General features: G+C 44.4%; 1 protein-coding gene across 3 annotated transcripts in view; it reads left to right on the top strand.

Moving 5' to 3' along the window:
* Positions 1–20543, top strand: part of LOC137304699 (sorting nexin-27-like) — an 89854-nt gene that overhangs the window by 1668 nt on the left and 67643 nt on the right. The window contains exon 1 of one of the 3 annotated variants that reach the window (XM_067973365.1): positions 12059–12118. The exons of the other annotated variants lie outside the window; for them this stretch is intronic. Coding sequence (XP_067829466.1) covers positions 12099–12118 — 20 coding nt within the window. The 5' untranslated portion in view covers positions 12059–12098. Of the gene's footprint in view, positions 1–12058; positions 12119–20543 lie in introns of those variants that run through there. 3 annotated transcript variants of the gene reach the window in all.

Below are 20543 nucleotides of genomic sequence, written 5' to 3'. Positions count from 1 at the left end.
CGGGTGTTCCGTGTCCTAACAACTGTTCTCTGTGCAAAAATAATTAATTCTCCTACCCTCTCCCCCTCCTCCTGTTCTCTTGATGCTCCCCAGTTACTGACAGAAATAATTTTTCACTATTTGCATTAATAAAAAGCCCTACCAGATCTCCTCTTAGCCTTCTCTGTTCTAGTAAAGATTCCCAGTTTCTTGGGGGTCTCATAATCTGTGTTACTATTTTACATTTGCCGTTTTGGTAAACAACAACTTGCATTTATATAGCGCCTTTAACGTAGTAAAATGTCCCAAGGTGCTTCTTCACAGGTGCGTTATCAAATCAAAATTGGCATCGAGCTACTACGTAAGGAGACTTTAGGTCAGGTGACCAAAAGCTTGGGCAGAGGGGTAGGTTTTAAGGAGCCTCTTAAAGGAGGAGAAAGAGAGATGGAGAGGTTTAGGGAGGGAATTCCAGAGCTTAGGGCCTAGACAGCTGAAGGCATGGCTGCCAATGATGGGGTGAAGGAAATCGGGGATGCACAAGAGGCCAGAATTGGAGGAACGCAGAGTTCTCGAAGGGCTGTAGGACGGGAGGGGGTGAGGCCATGGAGGGATTTGAACGCGCGGATGTGAATTTTAAATTCGAAATGTTGCCGTTATCGGGAGCCGATGTAGGTCAGCGAGCACAGGGGTGATGGGTGAACGGGACTTGATGCGAGTTAGGATATGGGCAGCAGAGTTTTGGCTGAGCTCAAGTTATGGAGCCCCATAAGTTACATCAGTTTCTGAATCTTCTCAATCAGAAATGCCCAAATTGCGGCCCGTGCGCCACACGCGACTCTTCAGGACCAGGCAACGCTCTGCTATTTGCGTTTATATTTTTTTATTGGCAGGTTTATCCTGTTTGGATTTTTGAGAGTCTGGAGGTTTGGGAATCACTCCTTTGTCACTGTTGCCTCTTTGAAAGATAAATCCTAAATCAGAATACCAGGAGCAGTTAGTGTTAGTACCTGAGGTATATGCAAATTAATGGGACCGTCTGTTTAAACTTTATATCTACAGCCAAGGCTCAGTGGTGTGCGCCTGTGCAGCCTACAAGGACAAATAGCTTGGACGTTCCTGCCCTATATTGATGTATGAATGCCGTGGCCTATTTTAAAGTATGAGGAGGAGAAAAATTAACCCCACTTGGGCCGCTGTTTTTTGATATTTTTGGGGGTTGAAGGGATATGGGAGCAGGTAAATGTGATTGGGACTACGGTGAAAGAGAGGGAGGGCGAGAGTGATACTCACTGGAGATCTCTTTCAAAGAGCCAGCACAGGCACAGTGGGCCAACTGGCCTCCTTCTGTGCCGTATGATTTTATGACTGTGCTCGTGTGGAGAGTAAATGCCAGCATGGACTGGTTGGGTCGAATGGCCTCCTTCCATGTTGTAATTTCTTTGTATGTGAGTTGGGATAGGGGCATTGTGTTCCCTGTCACCTATTTCACGGGCAAGATGTCCTGGAGACGGAAGCAACAGACTGTTAGGACAGACCCTAGAGTGCACAAAGAAAGGTGGCATGAAGGTGTGTTAACACGTAACAATTTTTTAAAAAACAAGAGGGTCAAGAGCCTTTTGCAAAAGTGCATTTTTTGTAATATTTGTGAACTGTACAAGTTTTCCGGCTTCAGTCCACCGCACCGTGCTGGTTCTTTGGAGAGTCAGATGCCCTCTTTCCCCACTTCTGAAGTGTAGACACTGTTATAACGTAGCAAACACGGCAGCCAATTTGCGCACAGCAAGTCCCCCAAACAGCACTGAGATAAAGGACTAGATAATCTGTTTTATGATGTTGCTTGAGGGCTAAATATTGGCCAGGGCACGGGGAGAACTCCCCTGCTCTTTAAAATAGTGCCGTGGGATATTTTACATCCACCTGAGCGGGCAGACGGGGCCTCAGTTTAACGTCTCATTTGAAAGACAGCACCTCTGGCAGTGCAGCACTCCCTCGGTACTGCACTGGAGTGTTAGCCTAGATTATTTGCTCAAGTCTCTGGAGTGGCGCTTGAACCCATGACCACCTGACTCAGAGGCAAGGGTGTGATCCGCATCTAGACCTCAAAGTACTGTTCTATAATTAGCTGATTCTCCCCCTCCACTTCCTGCGGAGAAGTGGCATGGCTGAGATCAGGATTTCAGAATGTTTGGAATCTGTGTGTTGCTGGGGTTCCAGAGGCTGTGCTTGTGACCTCTGTTATCGGAAGCACAAGTGCTCAATAGTGAGATCCATGAGTAACTGTGAAAGATGTTTTTTTTAAAAAAAACTTCAGTGCGCAGATGTGTCGGTGACCCACAAAACATGCAGCATGTGACCAGAGGTGAGACAAACCCACAGTATCCTCCCCCTGCAGCCAACCCCATTTCAGCTTTGCAGCTGTGGGCTACTCCAACGGCTAATCTAGTGACCTATAACTCTGTACATCTGAACCTTGTCACCTGCTGCACGTAACTCCCCTCATTCTCAACCTTAAAATGTCCTCAGACTGATCTTTCAACCCTCTGTGACTACATGTTGGTCTCTTGTGCTAAATCTATATACATTTTATAAATTCCCTGCTCATCACTGCTATTTTGGAGAAGTTAAGCATGGTAACCGTATTGAGAGAGGGGGTGATCCTGCACCCATAGGTACTGTATATCTGCGATTGAGCGCATATTGTCACATCTGTACTGTAGTTGCATTCTATACCAGCCAGGAGCCAATCTCGCAGAATTGCGCAGCCTGTATCACAAGGTCAGCAACAAGGTTCAAAGTGGAAAAGTAATTTGGAACGAGGAATGGCATTTCCTGAATGTTAATAGGAGGCATTCACTCAGCTGTTCAAATCTGAGCTTCAATTTTCAGATGAAGGAAAATTGTCATGAAAAAGAAAATAATTCTTCCCCCATTTTTGCTCAGCAGTATAAAGGGAATGTTCTCTGATTGGCGGGATGTGACACATGATGTTTCCCAGGGATCTGTACTTGGGTGATGGCTTTTCACCATACATGTCAGTGACTTAAATAAAAGAATAAAGAATTTTATATCCAAGTTAGGAGGCACAGTAAGTCGTGTGGATGGGAGTAGGAAGTTACAAAAGGGCATCGACCAAGTGAGTGGGCAAAACTGTGGCAAATGGAGCCCAGTGTGGGGAAGTTTGAGGTCATCTACTTTGGATCTGCGAAAGCCAAATCGGAATATTTTCTTAACGGTGAAAGGCTAGCAGCTTCAGTTCCTGGAGTAGCATTTGTCAAGGTGTTAGTAATGCACCATTTTGCGGGGCGGACGGGATGGGGTGGTGTGGGGGGAATATTTGTATTAGTTTTTCTAACCTCTCTGCATCTACCTTCAGTTAGGTGGCCTGACTTTCTCTGTGTTCCTGGCTTTTCCCGGCTTTATTCTCTGGGAATAAGTATCACGCTTGAGTGGGAAGGTTAGTTATTGTGGCAAGGACTATTCCTCAGCATGGTCTGTGACTAGTGTGTAGGTGTAATGTATTTACAGTAAGTACATGTTGATATACAGCACTTGAGGTTATGCTGATAGGAAAATATTCCGATTTGTCTTTCTTGATCCGAAGTAAATGACCTCAAACTTCCCCACGTTGGGCTCCATCTGCCACAGTTTTTCCTCAATGCTGCACAGTTTACCAAACCTGTCAGTGTGTGAAGTGTGAACTTGTTTTTTCTCTCAGTGCCTGCGACAGTGACTTTAAATGTTAGCTGACCTAAAACGAAGCAAGAGGAAACAACTGATCACGCACATTGCTTCCCAATTCAATATGAGAATTGTCAGGATCCAGTCATCTGCTGAGAACGGGGGTTAAAGATGACCAGATCCAGAATTCTGAGCAGCCTGATTGTTGGCAGCTGAGTGGTGACTTGGCTGCCTGTCGCCCTGACAACCGGTTCGAGCCATTTCCTGGTGTAGGGGGTCCTCAATCTTATTGAAGTACTCAACTCTGCCTTGTGTTTTAAAAGGCTCCCCTGCCTTTGGTTCAGGAACATTCATTATCTCCATATATCTTGGAATAAACCAGGAGTGTACTTAATTGTGGCGGTGCAGAAATATTACTATGATCCTAAATAGAATGAACTCAAAGGGACTGACGTTGGTGTTCTGTGTGCGTGTGTGTTTGGGAGGGGATGTGGCGTCCAGTATGAGCTCTGTGGAAGGATTGATCAGGCTGTGCTGTGTGAAGTGGTTGCTTCCTGACTGTGCAGCAGGCCACAGACTGTACGTGGACTCACCCAGGGCAGCACGGCAGGGGTTTGGCAGTTCCACTGTGAACCTAAGCACTGACTCTGAACAATCTTCAGTGGAGCAATGCACCAAAAAAAAAAAAATCTGCATTTGTGTAAAACATTAGCATTTAGCAGTTCACCCAAAATCTAGATTTCCAACTGTATTTTTATCAAAAGGAGTTTAAATTGCAGTACTTCGTCCATGAGTGAATTTTTGCCTTTCAATTAAATTCTTTGAGATAAGTAAACGATTGCGCTACTGCTTTGTATACATATTGAAGTAACTACAGGCATATTGAATGAATAAATCATTTTCCACTTGGAATTTGAAGAGTAAAAGGGACCAAAGGAAATCTACGGCAGTTGGCGCCTTTATGCTGGAGGGGCGAGCAGATCATTGACTAAATTATCTTATTGGGATTGAATTGAACTGTTGACCGTCAGTTTGGCTTGATCCACAGAGCAATGGGGTTTGGCATCTCAACTTATCCAATACTGAATCTTCACTAGGCTTTGGCTGCTATCTTTATTTGGCTTCAAATGAAAACGCTCTCAATGAGCTATCCCAACTCGCAGCTCCTCTCTAGGGCAGACTGTTTACGTGCCGTTTACGAATGGTATAACACGCAGCTCCGCTCCCAGAACTCCTGTTAATTCAAAGTCACTCAATGGGAATTATCCGCTAATTCCAATTAAGCAAGTGTGTTTTCCAGTCAAATTCAAATTGTACACAAAAGGGCTACTGTACCATTTTAATGCAATTGATTAATTGGAATTCCTGCGTAATTCAATTTTTTTGACAAAAGAATGACTTTGAATTATTGGAAGTGGACTGTGCCTTCAAATGATTTTATTGTTAATTTATTGGTTGACCTGTGACCTTTCATATTTCTGAAAGTGGTAAAATACTTGGCTATATATAATATACTAACATCTGTGCACACATCTGGTCTACAAGACCTCACTTCCTATTGTCATGTTTTTGTCACATTTTGTGTTGACCTTTTTGCATTATAAATTCCTGTGTCCACATTTATAAAGAGAAATACCCATGTAAACTTGTCACACTAGTACCATTTCCCGCCAGTGATGGTGCTATAGTGCTTAAGTTGTGACCTCCCAGCTGCTCAGCCTGTACTGCAGAGAAAATCCTCCAAGCAACTCTAAATCTCTGCTTCCCAAATTGCCCTACGTTTTGTTATTTAGCTCTAAACAATATAAAATCAAAATGTTACAAAAATAAGGACAGAAGGTATGAATTTAAAATGGGGATTGAATTACGTCTGTTATTTCCCACCCTCCGACTCCCCTTCACCTGAAAACTACAGTTGGTCCCAACTGTAATATCACAGCAGATTGATTAGTAAGTTATAATGTATATTATATGTTAATATATACCATTTCTAAGCAGGTTTGATTGTATATCAGATATTATGTTTGCATCATTCTGATATCAATAAACTAGTCTTTTTAAATTTGCATGCTTTTATGCTTTATTTTCTAAAAGCTTAAATTTCTGCGTAGGACTCACTGCAAAAAGCAAAGGCAATCCTTAGTTCATAGAATCCTACAGCACAAAAGGAGGCCTTTCGGACCATCATGGCTATGCTGGCTCTTTGTAAGAGCTATCCAAAAAGTCCCGCTCCCCTGCTGTTTCCCCATAGCCCTGAAAATTTTTCCTTTTCAAGTATTTATCCTGTTCCTTTTTGAAAGGTACTATTGAATCTGCTTCCACCACCCTTTCAGGCATTGTATTCCAGATCGTAACAACTCGCGTAAAAAAATTTCTTCTCATCTTCTCTCTGGTTCCTTTGCCAATTATCTTGAATTTGTGTCCTCCGATAACTGACCCTCCTGCCAGTGGAAACAGTTTCTCCTTATTTATTCCATTGAAACCCCTCATAATGTTAATTAGAATGTTTAAAAATGTGTGCATGAGAGTGACTGCAGAAAGTTACTAGCTTTCACTGGGAAATTGATATTGAACAGGCACCCAGAAGCTGTTGGGTGTCAGAATTCCTGAATTCACCCTGCTTTAATCCAGTTTGCGCTATCTGGTTATTTAAATATGGCTTATTTCTAACCAAGTGTACTATGTTGGAGTACATAGCTGCTGTGGTGGCTCAGAACACTGCTCTTTCACCTAAAGTATCTTGTTTCGAATCTAGATGGGATGAGTGCCCTCTCTGTTGTAAGGGTCCCAAAGTAAAACAGGTTTGGTCAGTTTTCAGACTGATCTTAAATGGCACGAATCTACAGCACAAAGCGGCCCATAACTTGGCACTAAATGGGCATTCAGAGAGGCCACAGGGAGGGTTTTTTTTGTGGGAACGAGCTTCCCTTCTGCGACCTGCAATGGGGCATTTACACCTGATCTTGATGCTGACACAGGCTGTAGGGGCTTCCTTCACGTTGACAAGGACTCATGTTCCCAGTGATGGAAAGATTCAGTGCCTTTCTAGTGAATTTATTTGGATGAGAATTCAGCAGTGTCAGGATAATGCCACAACATTTTTAATTGCAGATGTTTGTGATTTTATTGGATTTTATAGTAAATCGAAGAACTCCTGACTGTATTGGACTGCCAACTAATTGTTTTACAAAATGCGGATTACCTCATTTCAAATGTCTTGTTTCTGAAGAAAATCTGAAAAATTGACAGTAAGAACATTTTTTGGGTCATTTTTATACATTTCATGTCTAAAGATCTTGCAGTGACCTTTGCTGACCTTTACTATCCTGGCCTCTATAATGGCTGAGGTGTCTAAATATTTGCATGATAAAGCCTTGGAGTTCACTTGGCAGCTGTCACGATATAAATGCAAGGAAGACTTGCATTTTTATAGTGCCTTTCACAACCTCAAGACGCCCCAAAGCGCTTTACAGCCAATGAAGTATTTTTGAAGTGTAGTCACTGTTGTAATGTAGGAAACATCGCAGCCAATTTGCGCACAGCAAGCTCCCACAAACAGCAATGAGATGATCAGATAATCTGTTTTAGTGATGTTGGTTGAGGGATAAATATTGGCCAGGACACCGGGGAGAACTCCCCTGCTCTTTGAATAGTGCCATGGGATCTTTAAAGTCCAGCTGAGGGGGCAGACGGGGCCTCGGTTTAACGTCTCATCTGGAAGACGGCCACTCTGACAGTGCAGCACTCCCTCAGTACTGCACTAGAGTGTCAGCCTAGATTTTGTGCTCAAGTCCCTGGAGTGGGACTTGAACCCACGACCTTCTGATTCAGAGTGCTACCACTGAGCCACGGCTGACACTGTTTTATCGTGCCTTATCACGTCTCAAATGTCCGAGAGTGCTTCGTATAAAATAAACTACTTAGAATTGGAGTGCAAGTTATGTAGGAAAACACCGCAACCAGTTTGTCTTCATTTGTGGAATCGGCATGCAATCAGCTCGTCAGTTTGAAGTGAAAGAACCAAAGGTCAGATCAACAACTGAAGAAGCCAGGAGGTGAGCTTAACTGAAGGAATAGCTTCTCATTACTGGAAGTAATTGAGCACAATTTAATGCTGGGTCCAGCAATGAAAATACTTTTTAGGGAGAATTTGTTATTCCCTGGAGCCTGAGGCTTTGGCTTAAAGTCAAGATTTACTATTTGCAAATCTGAGGTTTGTATTTATTAAACCGTACTTTGTCCCTAGAGAAAAAGTAGCTGAAGGTTCAGATCTGCATATTGCTAGTCTATAGCAAAAGTCTGGCAGTTCTGGTGCTGTCAGACTGGAGTTATGAGGTATCCTTTCTTCGATTGTTCTGGTAAAGTATAAGTGCGTGGGGGCAGGGGGAAATTACAGACCACTCAGAGATGGGCAACCTTCAGTTTTCTGCCTCTGTGGCGCGCCTCCCCTCCCCCCTCCTCTGTGGCGCGCCTCCCCTCCCCCCTCCTCTGTGGCGCGCCTCCCCTCCCCCCTCCTCTGTGGCGCGCCTCCCCTCCCCCCTCCTCTGTGGCGCGCCTCCCCTCCCCCCTCCTCTGTGGCGCGCCTCCCCTCCCCCCTCCTCTGTGGCGCGCCTCCCCTCCCCCCTCCTCTGTGGCGCGCCTCTGACAGTGCAGCACTGCATCAGTAAATTGAGACTGTTTCATGCCGCCCTGAGATTAACTACAGTTCCTTTGAGTTTGACAGGTATTCCAGGGTCTGGTCGACACACTGCATTAGACACTGGCCTCTGGGATCTGGGTCCAAATTAACCCTGACATTTGGGGAGTAAAGTTGCCCCCATCTGCTAGGCAGTCTAAATCCAGTTTGGAATGGGGACAAATCTGCCCCCTAATTTGGTGCAAAAATTGGCCGCCCCATTCAGGAGTCGAGGGAATTGTGAAGTGCCACACTAGTACAGTATGGGGTGCCCTGTGCCACATTTGTCTAGCAGAGCTGAAGAGTGCGGTAGCCTATATGATTATGGCACTGGCCTAGCAATCCAGAAGTTGCGAGTTCACACCAGAAAAGTAACCACGAAAGTTGGCGGATTGTCATAAAAACCCAACTTGTTCACTAACATCCTTCTGGGAAGGAAACCTGCCACTCCTACCTGGACAGGCCTACACATGATTCCAGTCCCGCAGTACGTGGTTGGTTCTTAATGCCCTCAGGTCAACTGGGAATGGGCAATAAATGCAGCCTTGTCACCGATGCCCACATCCCGAGAACAAATAATCAAAAAAAGTCTAGTTTTACTGCACTTGGGGGTGCTTGATGGGGCAGAGTAGAAGGAGTGTTACTCGGCATTTAACTGTACTGTACCTGATCTAGGAGTGCTTGAAAAGTATTTCCTTCCTCTGCACCCATATCCCTCACCCTGTTGAGCACAACAATTACGTGCATAGGAAATGCAGCACATACAGTGTATTCAACCATTACACCTATGACCAGCATTGATGCAAAAACTGTACTCTGTGCCAGAGACTAAAATTCCCAAGGTAAAATAATGAAGGTCGGATGCTATGGAGCAAATTGTGATCTGCCTGTTTTAGTAAAGGAATTGATCTGAAATGGACTGCACTCTACTGGTACACTCTACGCCTGAGGGATTGGGAGAGGAATTTCCTATTTTTCTCCCCCCCCCCCCCCCCCCTCCCAACCTTGCTTTTTGGCTGTGGGTTTTGTTGTGTTTTTTTGCCTCTCCCAGGAAATTACATGACTGGGAAGGGGAGGGGGAAGAGAGGAGGATGGAGGGAGTGCAGAAAGTGTCTAGTCAAGATGCTCCAGGCATCGATTGTGGAGCAGACTTGACAGTCTTTTCCTTCCCGTCATTTTCATATGTTCGTAATTAATTTTCTACTTCAGGAAACAGCGGGAAATTTTAGAAACTAGAAAGGGCCATTTGACCCAGCAAGCCTTTCCCCCCTCTTAACCTTAATCATACTTGCTGATCTTCAATTCCAAATCTCCACTGGCTCCACCTTGTCCTGCACTAAATCCTTCTCGCCCATCATCTCTGACCTCTGCTGGCTCCTTGTTCCCCCAATGTATTGAATTCAATGTCCTCATCTTCCGTTTACACGTGCCTCCGTGGCCTTGCCTCAATCTACCTCAGAAACCTCCTCCACTCCATTTCCCCCTCGTCCCTCCCTTTCCCCCTCGCACATGTGTGAGAGAGTTGCAGGCAACATTGGCTAGCTGTGGTTGTTGGTGCAGCAGTGGGGAGTCTAGGACTAGGGGACATAGCCTAAAATTAGAGCCAGGACTTTCAGGAGTGAAGTTAGGAAACATTATCTACATGCACAGGGTGGTAGAAGTTTGGAACTCTCTTCCACAAACGGCAGTTGATGCTAGATCAATTGTTAATTTTAAATCTGAGATTGATAAATTTTTGTTACCCAAATGTATTAAGGGATAGGGGGCTAAGGCGGGTACATGGAGTTAGGTCACAGATCAGCCATGATCTCATTGAATGACGCAACAGGCTCGAGGGGCTAAATGGCCTCCTCCTGTTCCTATGTTCCTAATAAAGGATTCTACCCCTAATGCTGTCAAAGCCTCGTGTCAGCTTGTGGTGGAGCCTTCCTCTGGGATGCCCAATTTAGCTGCAACTTAAACATCTTGAAAGAATCGCTGACACCTTGTATCAGCTTGAAGTGCTGTATGTGCTTTGTGATTTATGTGACTCTGTGATGGAGATGTGCACAGCTGGAATGTGGTGTCAGTTTAGGCTCGGGTTGACGCACTTAACTGATAACGATGACCGGGAAGTGACTCCTTTAAAATTCAGAAACATGGCCTGTGCAACTATGGATTGGGTAGTAATACTTATTACAAGTTGATTTTGGCACTGTTGGCATCTGGGGAGTTGAGGGAAGGATTAAACCGTTGTCAGTTGTGGCATTTCTAGAGCAGCTTAGTAACTACAGTACTGGAGCAGTGGGGATCGTCGGAGTGAAGACCAGCTGGTCCATTGATCCTGACCTATACTGGCAGGGTGTGCATTCAGCACACTGTCATCCCAATCTCTTCGCCCCCCCCCCCCACAAGCCATACTATCTAAACGGGGAATTTCTTCGCTGACCCCTGAAGGCGATGGAACAAGTTCCAGGAGACCATGGCGATTTGGGGACACATCCCCCAGCAGCGCGCCCACCTTCTGTAGGAGGTCCTGTTGGTCACTCTCAGGAACTCACCTTTGAATGCTCATAGTCAATCACTCATTGCCTGTGCCAGCAACTTGCCCTAGAGGTCAACAACTCTCTGTGCAAAGTACTTCCTAGTGTCTAACCTGGTTCCACGCTTACGCAACTTGTGTCTCCTGGTCCACCCAAAGCTATTCAGCTCGAATAACTTGGACCAAGTCAAATCCATGCACTATTTTGGCGATCTAAATCAAACCTCCTCAAATTCTACACTTTTCTAGAGTAAAAAGCCTCAGCTTCTTTAGCCTCTTGTGGTACCCAACGGTCCTTAAACTAGATATCAATCTCGCGGCCGTCTTCTGCACCTTTTCCAGGGCATTCAGATAGCCCACCGTGTGAAGGGGCCAAAACAGGACGCAGTTTTCTAGATGTGGCCTGACCAAGACCGTGTATAGAGGAAGGATAATATTTCCATATGTCAGCCATGGTCTAGTGGTAGCACTCTTGCCTCCAAGTCAGAAGGTTGTGGGTCCAAACCCCATCCCAGAGGCCTGAGCACATAATCCGGGCAGTACTGAGGGAGTGCTGCACTGCCAGAGGTGCCGTCTTTCAAATAAGATGTTAAACTGAGGCCCTGTCTGCCCCCTCAGATGGACACAAAAGATCCCACGACTCTATCTGAAGAAGAGCAGGGGGTCCTCCCCGGTGACCTGGCCAATATTTATCCCTTAACCAACATCTCTAAAACAGATTATCTGGTCATTTATCTCAATGCTGTTTGTGGGCAAAAGTAGTTGCCGAGTTTCCTACATTATGGTGATGACACGTCAAAAGTGTTTTGTTGGCTGTAAAGTGCTTTGGGACGTCCTGAGGTCATGGAAGGCACTATATAAATGCAAGTTCATTTGTTGTTTTAAAATTTAATTGTTCTGGCAATACATCCTAATACCCTATTCGCTTTTACAATCACCTCGCGACACTGGTCATGGGACTTCAGTGTCGCATGCTGCATAACACCCAGGTCTTTCTGCTCAGCTGCCTTGAGCTCATAACCCTACATGGTGTACACAATCTTGTGTTAGCAATAAGCCCACATCCAGGGAGGGAAAAAAACTAGAAAAATGTATTTTTTTTTCAAAGCAAAATATCTGGTTTTGTGAAAGATCTGGGAGCAGACAGTTTTGTTCACCAATCACCTCATATCCTAAAGCGCGCTCACTAGAATTCACACTCTTACAGATGGAGCAGAGAATGACTGAATTACCTGTGACCCGATAATGGCTGATAAACCAGCAAGGTGAGATAAAATTGACATTTATTGCGTTATCTGGCGCATTGATTTTTCTGAGTTAGTCAATATGTAGTTTACTTGAGAAACTCTGTTATCTTGTCCTGTAAGAAAGTGGCCTTACTGTAGCTGTAACTGTAGCTTAGTTACAGCAGGACCATGTGTGCCATGAGGTACTTGCTGTGTTCGTGTCCAGCTGCTGGATAACATTAACTCCCTGATCAATTTTTGGCAAACAGATCCTTCCATGCCCTCGTTTTGTGTCAACGATTTTTCAATAGCTGTGTCTTCCTTGCAAGTTTCATGGTTCCCGCTCTATTTAGGTACAGCTTGTCTCTTCTGAATAGCTCCTTCTGTCCTGAAAACAGCCCCAGGTGCTGGCCAAAGTGACATCGTTATTTTTACACCAATTCGACTGCCATTTATTTATATGCTCAGTTTCCATGGTAAACTCCTGCTTTACTAAATGCCAAGTCTATTCGTACTTTGCATCCTGTTGTTGAGTTTTGAGACAATTTTCATATGCATGTCTCGAGCCATTCTTGGACTGTTCCGCATGCTGTTGAGCCCCTATATGGGTCAGCTGCTATATGGGTCAGCGCCAGTGGCTCTCTGCTCCCTTCAGTAGCTCTTCCAATGTCTCCTCAATGCGTGCAGCTCTAGCTCCAAATAACTAGCTGTGTGTGCGTGTTGTCCATGTCACGTGACTATCCACTTGTCTGAGCGACAACAATCTCCTTGTGTGTTTCGATCTGCATCCTGTGTTGGATTTATATAGGATATTGTCATATATCCCTATTGCCCTTATGTGGAGGTATTATAGGATATTATCATATATCCTTGACCTCTGATACAAGTTCGAGGACTAGGAAACATGGAAATGTTTGGTTAATATTCTTTATTAAATTAAGTCAATGAGATAATAAAACACAATCCCTTACATGTAGTTTATATGAGATAGGTACCAGTTATAACATTATAACTCATGTACCAGGGTCTCCTTTAGGAGATGGAAAGCATGTCGTCTTGACTTCTTGCGCTAGCCTCAGCAAGACAAGATGAAGTCCCCAAGGAACTCCAGTGCTTGTATATGTTTAATTGCATCCTCCTAACGTAATGCCATTGTGTCAGTGTTCTAACTACATCTGGTTAATCTCCTTTCAACGAGTCTGCGCAATAACATCTGTTATTAAATCTGTAAACATCCCATAGCGAATATGCCACTGGCCTTTGATTTTCTCAATAGATCCTTTCTAGTGATGACCTAAATTACCCCAGAATTTGCGTACTTATAATCCAAAATAAATCCCCTTTTCGACGCAAAGTCGGAGGATGTCATACTGAAACTCCAGTTTTCTTATCTGCTTATACCTTGAGTTTTTGGTACAGTTTTGCTCATTGAGATACAAGGGAAATGTTTAAGCCCTGGAGGTGGTGCAGAGGATTACGTTATGAGTGAAATACTGGAGTAACTTTCACTCCGCAGCCCTAAATGGAGGTGACTGAAAACCAACCTCGTAAGGTGGTGACCGGTATAGAAAAGGTAAATTGGGCGCAGGATAATCCAAGAGAGTAGGACAAGAGGACCCAGGTTCAAACAGGTGAAAGAGAGATTTACGACTGGTGAAAGGAAGTTCTTCACACTTGAAATGACCTTCCTGATAGGATAGCAGAGGCACAAATTTTGTAATCATTTAAGATACAACTGGGTGCAAAATGGGGGGTGGGGGGGCAGGGGTGGGGACTGTGGGCCTTTCTAGATCAGAGGTCAATGAGCCTTGGCAATCCAGCCAATGAAACCCAGGCAGTTCTGTTCTATTTCCACTTTGATCACTTGTTGGTCTGTCCTGTTAGAATTTTGTGGACCTGGAGGTTTAGAAAACGCCTTTCTTAGTGCCGTTGCCTTGTTGGTGGGTAAATCCTAAATCAGAACACTAGGATCTGTTCGTATCAAAAGTTTCAGAGATCCAAATCAATGGGATGAACGTTACATTAATCTTTATTTGTGGCCTCCGAGGCTCCGTGGTGTCCATCTAAAGCTTGGACGCTCCGAGATGGAGGGGCTGAATTGGTCTGAGTGGCTTCCGTCGTCTATATTTATCTTGTAATCATTGGATTAGCTAAACTGTGTGTGATTATTTCATAATCAAACGTGTCCCAAGAGCCGTGTCATGGGATTGAATCAGCTGATCCTTTTTTTATACTAAGTGTATGTGGATGACATCATTGGCTGTCAGTGACTGGCCTGACCAGACTCGCACTCTAGGGTCCTCATTCAGTTGTGTTGATGCTAGACTATCAGACCTCAGGGTATTTAGCCATCATGAATATTTGACAACAGATGATGTATAAATAAATGAGCTGTCTGACGAAGAGAGTGGTTTCCAAAAAGAGTATTCACCCTTTACACTCATCGAAGTGTTCTGGCAGTAAAAATCATACTTTACGTCAAAGCTGGCTTGGCAAAGATGCTGTGTATATAAAAAAAAATGGCACAGTCTATGAGCGTAAAGCTGTTGATGTATCGCTCAATAAATGCCTTGCTTGCGAATGTCACACTGCAAATTAGTGACGGCTGTTATCCCAAATAAGGTTTACTACACAGCACTGGACCCTCATGTCTATCTCTAATGCACTGTCGCCCTGGAAAAATCTTTTCTTCCCTTTGTGAAAGTCGCCTCTTCCTCTCACATCCTGCGCTATTCAAGTTACACAATGGCCTTGTGCCGAGCTGGCAAGAGATGACTCATCAGTGTTAAAAACCATACTGGCACGAGGTTCTTAGTACGTGGAACACTTCTCCCTGTTTGCACCGAGCGTCATTATAGAGCCTGGGTTAAGTGCGAGGTGTTGCTTCCGTCTAACCTGTGCCGACCACCGGCCCTTCGCTGACCCTACAGCAGGGCCCCTTTTTGCAATCGTGTGACAGCTTGATTTCTCATAGCAACGTTCTTTTACAAATCCCTAGTCACTTTATTTGGCCCTAACTTTCTAAAGCTTATGTTTGTTTCTTTTTGCCTGACTCTTATGGAGACATTACTATTCTTAAGATTTTCCAAACTGGCCTGCTGAGAAATCCGTACAGGTAAAGTTTGTGTTTGCCTGATATGGAGTGTGTGCACTCCTTGTAGAGAACTTAACCTACGTTCAGAGAGCAAGTTGGCAAGAGGCAAGGCTTGGGGACTCCCAAGCATGCACGGGGTACCACTGGAATTTAACCAGCTGCAACCACACAGCCTACAAGCACAGCGTATTGATGCTCAGTTTGGGTTCTGCCAGGACCACTCTGCTCCAGATCTCATTACAGCCTTGGTCCAAACATGGACAAAAGAGCTGAATTCCAGAGGTGAGGTGAGAGTGACTGCCTTTGACATCAAGGCAGCATTTAACCGAGTGTGGCACCAAGGAGCCCGAGTAAAATTGAAGTCAATGGGAATCAGAGGGAAAACTCTCCAGTGGCTGGAGTCATACCGAGCACAAAGGAAGATGGTAGTGGTTGTTGGAGGCCAATCATCTCAGCCCCAGGACATTGCTGCAGGAGTTTCTCAGGGCAGTGTCCTAGGCCCAACCATCTTCAGCTGCTTCATCAATGACCTTCCCTCCATCATAAGGTCAGAAATGGGGATGTGCGCTGATGATTGCACAGTGTTCAGTTCCATTCGCAAACCTCAAATAATGAAGCAGTCTGTGCCCGCATGCAGCAAGACCAGGACAACATCCAGGCTTGGGCTGATAAGTGGCAAATAACATTTGTGCCAAACAAGTGCCAGCCAATGACCACCTCCAACAAGAGAGAGTCTACGCACCTCCCCTTGACATTCAACGGCATTACCATCGCCGAATCCCCCACCATCAACATCCTGGGGGTCACCATTGACCAGAAACTTAACTGGCCCAGCCACATAAATACTGTGGCTACAAGATCAGATCACAGGCTGGGTATTCTGTGGCAAGTGACTCATCTCCTGACCTCCCAAAGCCTTTCCACCATCTAGAAGGCACAAGTCAGGAGTGTGATGGAATGCTCTCCCCTTGCCTGGATGAGTGTAGCTCCAACAACACTCAGGAAGCTCGACACCATCCAGGACAAAGCAGCCTGTTTGGCACCCCATCCACCACCCTAAACATTCACTCCCTTCACCACCAGCGCACTGTGGCTGCAATGTGTACCATCCACAGGATGCACTGCAGCTACTCGCCAAGGCTTCTTCAACAGCACCTCCCAAACCCACGGACAAGGGCAGCAGGCACATGGGAACAACACCACCTGCACGTTCCCCTCCAAGTCACACACCATCCCGACTTGGAAATACATCGCTGTTCCTTCATCGTCGCTGGGTCAAAATCCTGGAACTCCCTTCCTAACAGCACTGTGGGAGAACCTTCACCACACGGACTGCAGCGGTTCAAGAAGGCGGCTCTCCACCACCACCTTCTCAAGGGCAGTTAGGGATGGGCAATAAATGCTGGCCTTGCCAGCGACGCCCACATCCCATGAACGAATAATAAAAAAAATGTTCCCACTGCATGTCAAGCTAGGACCACCATTGGCTTGCATGATCACTTGGGGCCGAGTGTGAAGATTCCCAGCCTGCACTGACAGGTCTATCTCTCGGGTGCCACTAATGAGTCTGGCCGGCCTTCTGTACTGTGGACCTGCTCGGCTCAGGTATCGGATTTGGGTCTGCCAGAGGGTTGCAATCCTCCATCGCCAGATCTACCCTGGGGACCTTGTTTATGTTGGGTAAATAAGCACATAAATTTTGAAGCAACTGATTAACACTGTAGGTAGTTCATTCAACCATTTTGTTGCACAATTAGAGCAAGTCATTTGGCAATGGTAATGTCACACCGTTGGTGGAAGAGCCTTCAGCTGTTGCAATACTGTTCTTTGGAATGCCCACCCTACACATCCATCTTTCTCTCTCTCACTCATCCGTCCCTTTCCGAAACTTTAAGACCCTTTGACCTATCTTTGTCACCCATCCCAATCTCCCTTCCGAGCTCAGTGTCTAGCTTTCCTTGTGTCTATTTATGAAGGGGCTTGGCATGTTTCTTTACGTCAAAGGCACGATATAAATGAAAGTAGTTGACTCGCTGTCCGAGTGTTACATGTTTGCATAATAAGACCCGGAAATGAGCGATAACAAACGACTTAATAATCAAGGTGCTTCTTTCCTGACTATTTTGACTGTAATTACCTTGTATCATTGCTGGTGAGAAAAGTGTATATAGGATGTAACTCTTTCCAGCTTGCTTATTACATATCGTTAATTTCCCTTCCCCTCTCATCATTTTGTCTAGGTATTGACATGGGCAATGTGTCACAGGTTATCACTGTCTGTGCTTTTTCGGAGATTTTTGTATGACATATTTGTCTTGTGCTAGTTGAGAAATCTGACCACTTGTGGGATGGAATGTTGTATACCGTGGTGGTGCCTCAGTTACACACTTTACTCCTGCCATTGTTCCTGTGCTATAGAACACACGATGTATACGGATGAATTATTGACTGTCTAAAACACTTGAACTGCAGATTTGCACCAGTTGACCCAACCCACAGGGATTACTTCAACAGTATTTAAAAATGTAAAAACTCCCACCTCCTCCCATTGATTGTTTTTATCTAGTGCTATCATGTGTTTCATCCAGATAGACAGAGCACTTGCGGATCTCTCGTAGTTTCAACTGAAAATCAATAGCCAGTGCGTGTGTTGGGTAATTTAAGCCCGTCAGCCCTGGAGAAGGCATTCAGAGGCCTTCATTGGCCATTTGGATTACTAGAGCTGAATGTACTCCAACTGGGGCTGAAACTAATAGAGTTCTAACTGTTAGCACAGCAAAGTCTCAAAGACCGTTTCGACAAGCCAAGTAAAGGTTGCTCTGTGATGTGAAGTTAGATGTGGTGGAAATTGAAGTGTGCCATTCACTTGGGAGACAGCAGACTTGAAGAGCAGGTTTATGTATATCAGCACTTGGTCCTTAGCAGGTCAGGTTGTATTCTAATATTGAGGTGTGCAGTAACCGAGATTAGTCAGATAAATGCGTGTTGACAAGCATGGCATGTTGGAGCAGTTTCCCTTTGAACGCTTACTGGAAGGTTGCTGCAGGCTCCAAAGCTAAGATTGCTGATAGCAAACTTCTAATTAGTAATCTACCCTGAATTCAAATGAACACAGTCAAAGATTTGATGTACCTTGTTGCAGTGTCCAACTTGTATTACTGTCCCTGTTTTCAGTGTCTGATGGGGGCAAATCGTATTTGGTGCCCCTTACAGTGGAAGAATGTATTTGAAGAGAAGAGAACATTATAATTTTAAGTGGATTTAAGGTAGGTTTTACGACTTTTGAACACCGGTTTCAGTGATCCTAATCCAAGTCGCTGCATCATTCTATACCTCAGTATAGGGGAGCCTATGCTGCTGCCTTGGGCTGCATAGTTCATATTGTTGAACTTCAGGGTCCCATGTCAAGTTTAAATCCCTGTTCCCATTGATTTCCATATGTCTCTCGTTGCTGACGCTGACAGATCAGGGTGTTAACTGTGGTTTAGTGGTAGCACCCTCGCCTCTGAGTCAGACAGTTGTGGGTTGAAGTCCCACTCCAGAGATAGGAGCACAAAATCTGGGCTGACGCTCCAGTGCAGTACTGAGGGAGGTGTTCCACTGTGAGAGGTGCCGTCTTTTGGATGAGATGTAAAAGTTCCCATGACACTATTTCAAGGAAGAACAGGGGAGTTCTCCCTGTTTTCTGGCCAATATTTTGTCCCCCAACCAACATCACTAAAACAGATTATCTGGTCATTTACCTCATTGCTGTTTGTGGGACCTAGCAAATTGGCTGTTGCTTTTCCCTATAACAGTGACTACACTTCAAAAAGTACTTAATTATCTATAAAGAGCTTTGGGACATCCTGAGGCCATGAAAGGTGCTATATAAATGCAAGTTCTTTCTTTCTAGCTAAACCAACCCAAGTATTTAATATATTGGATAAAATTGGAGAGGGAAACATTTATAATTGATATGGTAACTAGAATAGAGAAGTGCCTTGGGTTTGGACATGACTAGAAACTTAATATTTCTATTTATAATATTTCATGAGAGATAGGGAGGACAGAAAGGGGGTGAGTTTGCAGTATTAATAAAGGATTCTATCACAGTGCTGGAGCGTAAGGATGTTCTTGGGGATTGTGTTAATACAGAGTTTGTATCGATAGATTTAAGGATTGGGTAGAGAAATTAAAATTCTTGGTGTGCAGAACTGACCACTGAACAGTAGAGTTAAGGTAAAGGGGAGATTTGTCGACTGTTGAGAGAGAGATGTAAAAACAAGGCATTTATACAGGGTGATTTTAACTATCTTAAGATAGAGTGGGATAAAGGTAATATATGTGGTCAAAGTGGGGAATCCATTTTAGAATGAATCTAAGACTGCTTCCCATATCAGTATGATAGTCCAGCGAGGAAAGAAGCATTCCTTGATCTAGCTTCGGGAAATGAAGTGAGGCAAATGGCTGATGAGAGCAGGAGAACAATATGGAAACAGCATAATTAAGTTCAATGTGAAAATAGAGACGGGTAGTCCAAGAGTGCTTGACCAGACAAACTCATGGTTCAGTGAGATCTATCTGGCCTGAATTAACTGGGCAGAAAAGTTTTCAAATAGGTTGACAGATCAGTAAGGGACAGTCTTCACATGCGATGGATAGAGTACAGAATGGATACATTGTAAAGTGAAGAGGGACTGCATTAAAGCATGGAGCTCTGAGTATAAATAAATGAAAATTAAACAAACTTAAAAGGAAGGCAGATGTTTAAACTAGGGTTAACGATACTGACGAAAATCATGAGGAATAAGGAAAGTGTATTGGGGTGGCAAAAAGGGAGATTAGAAGAAAGAGAACATGAAATGAAGGCTAGCAGGTAACATGAAAGGACATAGGGTTTTTATAAGCATATCAAAAGTAAAAGTAGAGTTAGGGTAGGATTGCTTCGGGAAATTCAGTTGTGTAGAATAGATATGAAATAGGTATCTTAGTTTTTACAATTGATGGAAATGAGTGTGTAGATGTACTGGAGGAAGATATAGATAAGTTGTTAGAGATAACTTTAGAAAAGGAAGTGGCCTTGATAGCTCTACCCGAGGCTGTTGAAGAAAGTCAGAGGGGAGTCAGCAGAGGCTCTGCCCACAATTTTTCAATCATGCTTAGGTTGTGGGACTGGAGAGCAGCCAATGTAAAACATCTGTTCAGAAAGGGAGAGAAGGGTTAACTGCTAACTACAGACTAGTTGGGGGGCAAACTCTTAGAACCCACAATTTCAAGATCAAATTTGGTGAGTTTTAAGAAATGTATCTGTTAATCAAGGACAGCCAGCATGGAATAAGTACAAAACTAATTTTCATGTATGTTTAAGTCTCATTTAAAGTAATTTAT

Source organism: Heptranchias perlo, chromosome 38 (genome assembly GCF_035084215.1).
Source record: "Heptranchias perlo isolate sHepPer1 chromosome 38, sHepPer1.hap1, whole genome shotgun sequence".
NCBI classification, from domain to species: domain Eukaryota; kingdom Metazoa; phylum Chordata; class Chondrichthyes; order Hexanchiformes; family Hexanchidae; genus Heptranchias; species Heptranchias perlo.
Note: the sequence above shows the minus strand (reverse complement) of the source record. Positions and strands in the feature narration are given on the sequence as shown.